Source organism: Nesoenas mayeri (assembly GCF_963082525.1).
Source record: "Nesoenas mayeri genome assembly, chromosome: 4".
NCBI classification, from domain to species: Eukaryota; Metazoa; Chordata; class Aves; order Columbiformes; family Columbidae; genus Nesoenas; species Nesoenas mayeri.
In genome coordinates, this window is record NC_137540.1 from 52894012 (window position 1) to 52906909 (window position 12898).

The following is a 12898-nucleotide window of genomic DNA, read 5'->3' on the forward strand; positions in this document are numbered from 1 at the left end:
CATAATAAAAGAAGATATTCAACTCGTAGACAACATTTTGCTTTCTCCAACAAGGCAGTTTGATGTGACAGATCAGATTAGTTGTTCCCAGCACAGACAATGAATGTGTTGCCTGTGTATGTGCCTCCAGAAATTGGCAGCACAAATTCCCAGTGGCCTGGCTGTGCACTTCACTTCTTTAAATTGTGTTTCACTAATGTTGTTCTACATGTGATGCTCCAAGTGGCTGCTCTGAGCACAGACAAAGTGAGAAGCAGTTTACTGTGGGGAGCATGTTTGCATTATATATGCAAATATGTACATATGTATACAAAAATCTGTTTATATACAAATACACTTAGCCTTACAGCCTGTGGGTGTTTGGTTTGGTGGTGGTGTTTTTGTTGTTCATGTGGTGTTTTTTTTGTGGCTTGTTTTCTGTCTGTTTGTTTGTTTGTTTTAAATCACCCTCTTTCAGCATCTGCACCCTTTGCTATAGTGGGCCTATACTGTATAGGACCTATGCCCCTTTGTGTGTTTTTAAAACAATGCAAGTTATTCCTCTTACCCATTCCCTAGCAGGGCTATTTCCTGGTATTCAAAGCAAGACTTTAAAGGTGGGATTCTGTTGTTTGTTAGAATATCACCCAGAGAGTATGGGAATGTAAGTTCTTCAGTAAGTGTCCCTTGAGCCTGCTGTGTGCAGCTATTCCTTGCGAGCATTGTATGAAGTGGTCACACTTGAATGACTTAGGTAGGTAATTGCAGTCATTTTTCTTTTTTTAAATCACCTTTTTCTTGGGCATGTATAGGTAGGTCTGCTGGCAATCTATTGTGTGAGATTATAGCAGCCAGTGTGAACATACTTATAATTGTGTTTGAACACACACACATATTTGTAGCAAATGTTGCTTGTAGAGAACAAAGGAAGGTCAAGGAATCAGCTGGTCATTTAATACCCTCATAAACAGTAGCATGTATGAACAAATAAACCCAGAAAGGCTTTAATGTCTGTTAAAAGTATGGAGGTTGGGCTATGAGTTGTTTGTTCTCAAACAAAAGATAATAAAATCAGTTCAAGCAAACATGATCCTATGTGCCTGCTGTGTGGATGTAACTCTTGGTTTGACTCATTTAAAAAACAAACAAACAACAAAAAAGCACCAGAATTTAGGTGGGTTTTTTTTCAGTAGTGTCAAAAGATTAATGCAAGCAAAATGAAACTCTTATGTAGCAGTTATAAAAAATAAGAAATAGAAAAGAGCTATAGAAAAGAAGCTCTGTAAAGAAAATGGCTTACAGCCTCAGCTGGAAGTCATGGCAGGCCTCTCTGTATGGGATTTATGCCCTCGTTAGGTGAGATGATGAGTAGCTGGTTGCTCTGTCACCACAGCTCCTAGAAAATACTTGGTGTGAGGTGAAGGGGATGGTGCTTTCATGTGCTCTGCTGGGTGGCAGGTGCCCAGTGACAGCCATCAGGTTTTGTTTCCATGGTTTTCTCTAATTGCTTGAAGTGTGGGGCTGGTCAGCTGAGACAATTCAGGAAAGAGCATAAAAAAAAAAAGGGACAAAAAAAATCTTCAGGCAGAGCCAAATCAAAACATTTATTGAAAAGAAACCATAAGGCTATATGCTATATGTACATTTGTGTATATGTAGTTTTTAATTTAACAATATAAAGATGTAAAAATCACTATAAAATATTTTAAAAAGCAATTTTGTGGTAGATTAATAATCAAAATACCCAGAAAGCTGTTAAAAAACTTATTTGTTACAAAATAAATGTGAGTGAGCAAGTTAAAAACACACACTAAGACGACCTGATCTGTCATATTAGGTACATTCAGATTTAACACAGATTTGTTTGCAGTTGTGGACGTAGAAGTTGAGTTCATTTAAAATCAAAACAAAACCCAAGCCTGTACCTTCATTGTACTTGGATCTTGTGAAAGGAATATTTGATACCTCCTTCTATTTCATTTACTATTCTCATAGACGTATGTGGAAAACAAGTGTTAATTTTCGGATGCTTGAACCATGGCATTTGGATACCAACAAGGCCACTCACATTCCTGTGGGAGTTCCATGAGCTTGCAGAAGCTCAGGATTCTCTCCGAGATTCACCTGGGTGAGTGGGTGTGTTTAAAGGCAGTTCACTGCCAGTTGTCTTCTACACTGAGATGTCTGGGGCTTTAGAATGTGAGATTGAAAATGGTCCTACCTTTGGGTCCCCACCTGGTCTCTCCTCAGAGCCTTGTTTTCCCCATGGTGGACACACTCCTTTAGGAAAAACATACTCTAGTTTAATTGAGTTGTTTGAGAGCATAATTGTGGGGTCTGTGATTTTTAATTTATATCTGATAGGCTTTTTATTATGGTATGGTGCACAAGGCTGTGCTGCTATGTAGGGAAGGTATAGCATGTCTCAAGTGTAGCCATGTGAGATAAATTAGTGAGTTTTATTGCTTTAGAATCATAGAATGTCCGGAGTTGGAAGGGACCCACGAGGATCATCAAGTCCAGCTCCTGTCCCTGCATATGACAACCCCACAGTTCACACCATGTCTCTGAGGGTGTTGTCCAGTCTCTTCTTGAACACTGTCGGGCCTGGGGCTGTGACACCTCCCTGGGGAGCCTGTTCAGTGCTCCAGCACCCTCTGGGTGAAGAACCTTTTCCTAATGTCCAACCTAAACCTCCCCTGGCACATCTGCCTGCCATTCCCTCAGGTTCTTTCATTGGTCTCTAAAGAGGAGAGTTCAATGCCTGCCCCTCCTCTTCCTCTTGTGAGAAAGCTGTAGACAGTGATGAAGTCTCCTCTAAGTCTCCCCTTCCCCAGGCTGAACAAATCCAGTGACTTTAGCCGCTCCTTTATATCCTCTGGCACCCAGAACTGCACACAGTGCTCCAGGTAAGGCCGCACCAGTGCGGAGCAGGAACAGTGTACACCTTCTAGAAAGAACGAGAATGCATTTATAGAAAATGAGTAATCTTGCAGCTCCACACCTATTGATCAAGTTCTTTCACAAGCTAGAGAAAATAATTGTAAATACTGTCATCTGGTTACAATTTTTGTTTCCCCTCAGTATTTTTTTCATTTTTTTTTTAAATCCTTGCACAGCTGAAGACTATTCTGTTGTGTTCTGCTATGAATAATGAACTTGCTGCATAGATATTTGAGGGGAGTAAAAATGTTAGTGAATTTGGGATGAGGGCAGATGTAATTTTTTTCTAGTAATAAATATGTTTGGGGAATTTTTATTCCTGTACATCAGGAAAGGGGAAACAGCCATCTGCAGTTTTTTTTCCTTGTACAGCATTATAATTGTGTTGGGTTGGTAGGCCACCACAGAAGTTTGGAAAGGTCTTTTTGGTCCATTGCAAGGAATTGTCCCATATTGCCCTATGAAAGGTTTCTTTGCCCTGGAGTTTTCTGGTTGGATGTTAATTGTATTGTTTACTACTCACTTTTCATCTTAACAGCCAAAATTATCCTTTTTGTTGCAACAGAGTACCTTTTCATTGATTCACTCAACTTGAGGAGAGTTGAACAGGACAGGCTTTGTCTGCACTGATTTGGGAAATAATGGAGATTGTTACATGTTTTTCTTTTTTTGCATGGTCAGATACCAGCCTCCTAGGTGTCTGCATTTCAGAAGAAATTGCCAGAGGCTGTAGCAGTGTTATGTGATTGCATTTGAAGTAATTTGAAACACAAGCTGCCATGGTTCCCATCCTTTCCATTTGCCCTCACTAGCTACCAATACTATTGCAAGCACTGTGAGCTGGTTCAGGCGCCCAGTCTGGCTGAAAATACATCTTTATGTGGAGTTTTCAGCTTTGTTGGCTCCCAAACCAGCTCACTGGAGAATTGCATGGATGCCAATATATATAAAAGGCTTATCTAACTGAAGAGTGAGCTGTTGTTCTGCTCAGTTGGGGGAACTGATAAATCTGAAGATGAGTGGAAATCTCACAGTTTCAGTGCAGTGCTGTTTCATCTTCATCCTGATATTTCTCTCAATTTCCTGGATAGAACAAGCTTGTGCTTGTAGCAGTAGCTTGAGATAGTAAAAATCCCTGATGAATTAGAAAAAACATCCAGAATTTGTTGCTTTTTTTGGTCCTTCCAGCAAAGCAGAGGATGAAATAAAAGGAAATGTATCTTTATAAATTGTGTGGTTGACATGCAATGCGTATTGGAAAACATCTGGGAATATGAAGTCTATTCAAATAGACTAAGAAAAAAGTAAAGCAGAAAATCAGTTGAAAGCTGTATTTTAATACAAAATCTTGTACCAAAGATGAACAGTGGGGCTTGGTTTTAGACTAAAAGGTTTCATGCTAGTTATTTGACAGGTTCAGTAGCATTTCAGTTGGGATTTTGGTTTTGTGATTTGTTATTCCAAACTGACCGTAAGATGTGCTATGCGTTTCTTGTTTGCTTGGGTTTTTGATACTTCAAGAAAACTGATACAATAGTAAATAGCCTGTATTCCTGTAAAGACACTTCGGTTTTTAGGGGCAGATTCAAAGTGATCAGTGTTACATAGCATGCATAAGTTTTGCTTCTATAGTGAGCTGTTCATGAAGTTGTTGCTTAACGATTGCTTCACAAAATTTAAGATGTTGTTATTAACTCTCACCTAGTGGCTAAATAGGTGTATTTAAAGCAGAAAGCAAATTCTTTCCTACTATGTTTGGTTTTCTGCCTGTATTGTGGACCAAAAATAAAAGCTACGGTATGACCTGAGACTGCTTTGTGCCTTAAAATTTATGTGAGCTTATTAATGGAGGCCAACCACTAATAATAAATTTGTGCTGCATGTATAGCACAACAGTTCATCTCCTCTGACAACATGACTATGAATAATTTATAGATGTAGTTATCCTGAAATTTGTAGGGGTCATTAGCATTTTAATGAAAAAGATATAGCTGATGTACTAAATCTTCACTTTCTTTTTTTCTTCTCCCTCAGTTAAGCATTTCGATCTGCACTTTGGAAGCAGCTGACAGCGTGTGGTAATGTGCTGACTGGCACTATGGGCAGGCGGTACCCGGGGGCTCACTATCGGCCAAGCAGCTCATGTATGTATGCAATTGCTCTAATTTATTTGTCACTTTATTACTTTTGAAGGCTGCTAAGTTTATAAATTTTGAAATAGTATTTATAAAGGATGATGACATATTCTAATCGATGCTAGCTCTCCTGTGCTTATACCCAAATGGTAAGTTTATTGATTTATGTTTAAACTGCAGAGGTGTTTTCTAGAGCATTAAAAAGCGGTTTGTGATGTGACTTCATCAAGTCTACTGCAGTGTGCTGTGTTTTGTGTTCAGGGTCTCCAACTTCATTTATTATAGGGTTCACAAGCTTAGCTGCTATTCCTCTACAATGCCATCCCAAGTTTTTAGTACCAAGTACCTTCAAATTAACAAAGTACTTGAGCTTATCCTAAAATGTCACTGTACACTATGGCTTTAATTGCTTACAACTGTGGCAAACATCTCCAGTTCAGATTATTTATCTGCTTGAGTTCAGCACTATTCACATTGTTTTTTCCTCTGAATTGTCTCCTATATATTACCTTATCTCTTACTAAAAGTTGTCTTCTGTAAAAGTGCAAAGGCAGCTCCTAAAATCTATGCGTGTTCCATTGAGTAAGCAGACATCTCTCGTGCTAGTGCGGATGGCAGCCACCACACCATGGTGGTTCCACAGTGTGTAAAATGAGCTTCCCTGGAGAGCTGTGTGGGGCAGCATCCTGACTCCAGAAGGCTCCTGCTGGTCCTTGTGCACTTTCTCTTGGTCATTCAGGCTGCTGAGGAGAAGCTATGGTAGGTTAACTTGGGTATTCACTCTTATTTCTGCGATAGCAGAAAAACATGATCCCATGTGACTTTTTGTATCATCAAAGGTGGCTTAAGAAGCTCTTGCTTCTGTACTGTTCTTTCTGTTCCTTTAAAGACTTCTCTAAAAGCCTTGATCTCTCGAGGCATCCAGCTCCACACGTACTTGCATTGGCTGATGCAAGCAGTAAACTGCAGCAAGAGCTCACAGCTATGGCAGGTCAGTGACTTCCTAGGGTGGCTTTGCCATCAGACAGGAGGAACTGCATGATGAGTTCCTGTATCCAGAACTTGACTGTGTGGGATTTTTTTCCTAACCCCAGAGCTAATTTCTGCCAACTAGTCATAGGTGTCATGAAGACGTGTGTTAAAATGGTGCATTTGAGCCAATTTAGATACTACTTTTTTTAGATTTAGATACGCTTTTTTTTTTTTCTGAAGAGTTTGCCTTGAGTATTACTTTTGGAATATCGTCTATACTAGAATGGGGGAAATAAATGACTGTTACAGTTTTAACAGGTCTCTGGTGGTCAAGTGCTGGAGTACAGAATTGGACTGTTGCGTCTGAATCACTTGACACTAAATGTGGACACTAACCAGCCTTTAAACCTGGCCTCTCAGCGTACTACAGGGCATGATATCCATGCCTCGTACATAGGCTTGAAGCTCAGAGATTTAAAATGATCTAGTGTAGATGTAGGTAATCAAGTATTTCCTATTCCTACTTAAAGAGGACAAGTAATGGGCATTAAATTCTTACCAGAAGAGCCTAGGATGTTTTTCCTGTTGTATAGTTGAGCAATTGCAGGCAATGAAGAACTGCAATTGTTTGCTTGGGGAAATACTGGGGTTCCCATCATCTGCCAGGGCAGAAACTCATGTCAGAATCAGTTGATGCCAGAGCTCCCTCTGAGGACAGTGATATCAGAATATCTACTTCATAATTGTTATGCTTTTGTTCAGCCAAATTTCCCCTTTCCTTAACCTGGCAGGATTTCTAAGCCAGGAAACTTGCTTTAGTTTTCGGTTTTGTTAGTATATGATTTGTGCAACTTCCTGGTGCCTGACATCGTAAGTACTTTGGGCATCCAACAATAATGGCATTGAAATTGCCTGGTCTTTGGGAAATGCGAATCACAATGAAATCTCTGATAGCAGATTAGATCTCAGTGAAAGTGCTGGTGAAATACATCACTTGCTTTTGTTTTTTTTGCATAAATAATAAGTAATTGCACCATCTCAGCTATTGTATTTCACATTCACTGTTGTTGCAATCTTAATATTGTACCATTAAAGACTTGGTGCAGCCTTAAGCCTTAGTCCCTGACTTTTATCTGCTGTCTGTACATATATATGTGTATACCTAAAGAAAGCCTGTGAGGGGAAGAATTAGGTCTGTGTGGAGTATGGCAGTTGGATCGCTTCTTCGGTGGTGAGATAATATTTCGTCCGTTTATTACTTTGACTGTTTTGTTGAATGATTTAATAAATTTAATGAATATAGTACTGTGTAGTCTTAGGAGAATAACAAAATTTAAATAGAAAACAGCTTATTTGGAGCCCAGTGCTAGGAAATATATTTGAAATACAGGTGTGGAAATATAAGAAACAGCAAGGTGTTTAAAATATAAATTTGAAAGCTGGGAATTTAACAGATGTGTGCTAGTTTAGACTTTTTAAAAGTGTAATTAAAGAGAACTGGTTTCTCTTGATTACTGACATTAAGCAAAGCAGTCTTGGGTGCAGCCTTGGCTCTGTCTAGCACTGCTTGTCCTGACTTAACACTCCCTCATGTGCTGTTTTGTTGGTTTTCAGTTTTTGTGTACTTTTCTTCTGAAAAATACAGACAAAGGATGTACAGTCTCCAGCTACTGAGAAGCTAGGTTTTGTAAACAGACTTTTTTCATTAATTTCTCCTGAGCTTTGTTTATGTTTTTCTAATATTTGCTCATATAACCGACTTTTCTGCATTGGCTGCAGCAGCTTTCCTTAAGACACGGTCCTGTTTGTGTTGTTAGATAGCCTCAAGTTTTCTTTCATTTTGTGGCTAAAATATTTTTGTTCCATTTACAGAGTAAAAGGGTTTTGTATGTCTGAAAAAAAATAACAGGTTGTCTATGCATATCCTGTCCCCAGCATAATAATTTGTTTCAGTTGTAGTGTTTTGCATGATACTGAAATCTAAGCAAAGTGTTCTGGAGAAAATTAAGTTGATTCCAGTACCGTTCTGCTGGCATTAAATGCTCAGGAAGGGTTTAAAAAATAGTAAAAATAAAATGGACACTTCTGTGAGAGGGCTTTAAAAACAAACAAAAAAGCCCTGATTTTCAGAAGTGAGGAAATGCAGGAATTTGGGCAGTATTTTTTGGTACTTGCTGTCCCCCTTGTGCCTGGAGCTCCATGCCCAGCCCTTGCTGCCCACAGAAGATGGTGTCACATCTCCCACCTTGTGATCATCCTCCTGATCTGTGGCAGGACTTTTATTTATTTTTAAACTCTTAGACATCTCTTATTTAAAAACAACTCAGACTAGGGTTCATATGGAACGATTTATTTATATAATTCTACTGACATAATTATTAGAGCTGACTGGAGTTCTATTTTGGAGATTTCTGGTCGAGGGTGGTTGATTTCCATCCCCTCGCCCCCAAGCAAACCTTTTTGGGAAAATATCATTTTAATAAAACGTTCATAGATCAAGGATGAGGATGGAAGGAAATATCCCTCATGGGAAGACACTCCTCTGGACTACGGAAGTGAGAGGTTTGAGCCTCAGTTCATCCTGATCATCTCCCATGCTAGAGCTGCCCTTGTAAATAATTCAGTATATTGAGGGCAGAGAGAGCAGGGTTGATTTTATAAACTTGGGGTTTGATTTCCCTCCAGGAACAGTCGAATTCCTGCTCTGCCTGTGTCTCTCCAGCTTCCCAAGGAGCGCCTGGCTGCGACCTCCTTTGCACTGGGGCAGTCCCCCTCTGCTGCTCTTGCAAGGAGGCTGTTGCTTAGTGAAACTGCTGGAAGGTCGTCTTCATTGCAGTGGAATAAGGAAACAAATCTAAGAATGGTGACATTAGTACAACAAATCCCTGAAAAAATCCCAAACTTCAGTCTTGCAGCCAGTGCCAGTAATTACATTGCTATTGTTAGCCAAAGATGAGCTGGTGTGAGAATGGAGTGACTCTGGGCTTGGCTTGGAGCCTCTTGCAGAGTAACAGAAAACTCAGCTGAAGAGGCACTCTGACCCCCAAGGAGGAGTGTGTACACTGTGCAACTCTCAGTAGAAACATCCCAGTAAAATTCTACATCTGCAGAATCTTGCCCTGTATCTCCTGACCTTTTCTTCTAGAGAAAGATATATTGATATCTGAGCAAGACTCAAACTTTAGCACTGCTCAGGTCATGCTTAGTGCAGATGGTTTTCTGTGAAGTTGCTGAAAAGCTCCATGTAATCATTGCTTAGCTGAGGAAAAGGCAGGAACAAAGACTATTAATGGAGTAAAATTTACAAAAGAACCCAGTGACACATATGTTGCTCTCTCTGTTAAAGCCTCTCTTGTTTAGGTTTCTGCCTTTCCTAGGAATCTGTGTGGAGACTTGCACAACAACTGCATTGAGGACTCTGGGGTGATCCTGGTGAAACCCCAAAACAGGAGCTGACTCAGAGCCTGCAGATAAAAAGCTTTCTTTAAGAACTGTATATTACTCTGAATGTGTATCACCACTTCTGGTTTTATTTCTTAGCATAGTCAAATAGTAACTCTATTGCAGAACCCTGGCAGGTACATGTCGTCTTCATGGTGAAATCAGAGGTAGAGTTCTCTAAAGCTGAAGGTTTCCTGGTAACTCTGCTTGGGCTTGTGCGTGTTCATGGAGAGCCACCGTGGTACCAGATTTGCATCACATGTTTGTCCCCTTTCGCAGGACAGGGAACACTTCGGTGTTACAGTGCCTTATGAAGATCTATGAGTTTGTAGATAAGAAAAAAGAGTGGAGGGTTTGGGCTAGCATGTCAAGAACTCAGAGATTCCCTGTTGAAATTCAGACCAGTAATACCAGCTGCTTCTTTTCCACTGTTTAGTGTCTTCTACAGCCAAGTTTGCTGCTTGTTGAAGCAGCAACTTCAGTGTAATATAAATGCCAGTAAGTGCAGCTGCCTTTTTGTTATGTTCTCCTTCCACTTTATTATGGATTGTTCTGTTTAGTTTATGGGGACCATAAAGCAAATAGGATACTTTGAGTTTATTTATGAACATGTGGTTTTGTTTTATAAATGAGCACTATGGGTAGAAGTTTCTCAGTGTAGTACAACAGCATTCTCAAGGAGTTTTAGTTGCTACAGCAGGCCAAGATGGAAGTTAATCCTCTATTCTAGTACCATAAATACATTAGGGGAGTTACTGTAGGGTATGGCCATTTTAGTCATCTCAGCATTCTGTCAGCTTAAGCAGTACTGCTACACTTAGTTTATAAAGTGTTTGTTTTGAATTATTTCTGATTTGTCCCATTCAAGTTGGGTTGGAGACAACACGTACCTTTGCAGGCAACTTTCAGCCTTGCTGAGATGCGCAAAATATTAATTGCCTATCCTTGAGAGCCCTGATTGTCTCATTTTGCAAAACCTGGCAATCAGTCTAATGCTCTGTTCTGTGACAAAGAATTGCACTTTTTAATTTTTGCTCATGGGTCTGAACTTACCATTAACAATCTGAAATTATTTGCAAACACATATGAATTAATGAATTTAGAATTTTTTCATTCTTTATATTGACACTTTTGATAGATGTGTATTTTTATTCTTTATTTCTTTTCATATAGAGTTGTAGGGAATCTGCTGAAAGGTTATTTCATATTTTAGTTTTCAGATTTTCATATCTAGAGCCCAGTTTGACACTGAGTATAACCTTATAGCAACAAGACAACAATTTTGGTGTACCGTGCTCTTTTAAATGCTGTGAGGTAGTGAAAATAAGTGCCTCAAAACTTCGTTACTAGTCTGGGTAATTTGAGGGTAAAAATATTTCCAGATAACCTTGATAAGAGCTTAATGTGTAACTAGCTAGAAATTTATTATATGTAATTCAGATGGCAGAAGAAGTTGTAGCAGGTGAAATCATGATGCCAGGCTATCAGAATTTTAATTCTCAAAGTATGTTAGTTTATAAAATGAAGCTGAAATGACTGCGTTTATGTGCATGCAGTTAGTTTTCCTTGGGGAAGCGAGTTGTGCTCAGGAGTCTGCAGTGTTGTTTCTGGGCTTTGCAGGAGCAGTCGAGTGTTTGCAAGCTGCAAATAAGCAGGGCCACAGACAAGATGCTGTGCTGGAACAGAACTCATCCCTGCATCTGAGAGGGGCTCTGTTAACATTTCTGTTCCTTCTGTTGATAAAGCTGTGACCTGTGCTTAATCTCTTGCCTGCTTTTGCTGCCTGTGTCTCCTGATCAAAGAGCTTGCCATTGGGCTACTGCCATTACCAACAGCTTGCAAGCTGGTCCTGGACCCTGCGGTTTCTTTAGCCCTGTCCAGAAACCGATCATCTTTTGCATGGTTTTGCTTCCTGATTTAGCAGCCATCAAATGGTCTAAGTTAAATTTATGTGAGGCTGAAAAAATTCCTGGTCTAATCAATCCAAGTCATTTTATATGCTAAATCCATGGCCATTGGTTCCTTTGTATTAGGTTGGTGCAAAAGTAATTGCAGTTTTGGATCATGAATTTTAGATCGTTATAACTAGGCTCAAGCTCATCTTTATTAATCCATGTAGGAACCATTAAAATCAACACATTTTTGCCAAGAAGAAATAAGTCTGTTTATTCCTGTAATTTAAAATTTGTGCTTCAGGATTTGGTGAACTCTTGGAAAGCATTTGCTGCATCCTGCTGGTTGTCGAAGCATTTTCCCTGGCAAAAGTTCTCAAGATGCTTGATAGTCGGTTGATGAGAGGTCAGGTGAATATGATAGATGAGGCAAAACTTCGTAGCCCAGTTTGTTCAACTTGTGAAGCGCTGGTTGCACGATGTGTGGTTGGGTGTTGTCATGGAGGAGAATTGGGCCCTTTCTATTGACCAATGCCACCTGCAGGTGTTGCAGTTTTTGGTGCATCTCGTTGGTTTGTTGAGCACACTCCTCAGATGTCACGGTTTTGCCGGGATTCCAAAAGCTGTAGTGCATCAGACCAGCAGCAGACCATCAAACAGTCACCGTGATCTTTTTTTGGTGCAAGTTTGGCTTTGGGAAGATCTTTGAAGGTTCGTCCTCTGTCCAGCCACTGAGATGGTTGTCACTGGTTGTCATATAAAATCCACTTTTTGTTGCATGTCAAATCTGATGAAGAAATGGTTTGTTTGTTGTTCTGTAGAATAAGAGAAGATGGCACTTCAAAACAACCTTTTTTTTTTCTAATTTTCTGTCAGTTCCTGAGGCACCCACTGATGGAGCTTTTTCACCTTTCCAGTTTGCTTCAAGCATAGAATGGCTGAATTCGAGTTCTTCGGCAACTTCTTGTGTAGTTGTCAGAGGCTCAGCTTTGGTTGCTCTCAGTTGGTCGTTGTCATCTGCTGGCTGCCACTACACTCCTCATCTTCAAGGCTCTGGTCTCCTTTGTGAAACTTCTTGAACCATCACTGTACTGTATGTTTGTTTGCAGCTTCTGGGCCAAATGCATTGTTGATGTTGGGAGTTGTGTCCACTGCTTTATGACCTATTTTGAACTTGAATAAGAAAATCACTTGATTATTTTGGTTTTGTCCAATGACATTTCCATAGTGTCAAATAAATATAAAGTAAACAGCAAGTGATAAGCCAGTAGCAAAAAAAAAAAAAAAAAAAAAAAAAAAGGCAATAAGTGCATTGAAATGATGTATAAGATAACCACATTTATTTAAGAATGTGTTCCAATATCAAACAGCAAATTTCAAGAAAGCAATGAGCACAATTCCTTTTGCACCAACCATTCCTTTTGCACTACTCCATTAAGCATGTGGGTAGGCTGCTTGTCCTCCAAAGCATGTTGGTTGCCCTTTTTCCCCCCCAAGACAGCTTATCCTGGCTATCTTTTTCATATGGCACTGTGC

The 12898-nt window shown here is 39.7% G+C and overlaps 1 protein-coding gene across 3 annotated transcripts in view; it reads left to right on the forward strand.

Annotated features, from left to right (window-relative positions):
- Window positions 1-5020: 5020 nt before the first annotated feature.
- The window catches only part of APBB2 (amyloid beta precursor protein binding family B member 2), a gene marked incomplete at both ends in the record, with an annotated part of 102301 nt that continues 94423 nt past the window's right edge, over window positions 5021-12898 (forward strand). For all 3 annotated transcript variants that reach the window (XM_080344389.1, XM_080344390.1, XM_080344391.1), the window contains one exon: window positions 5021-5066. In XM_080344389.1, coding sequence (XP_080200515.1) covers window positions 5021-5066 — 46 coding nt within the window. The remainder of the gene's footprint in view (window positions 5067-12898) is intronic.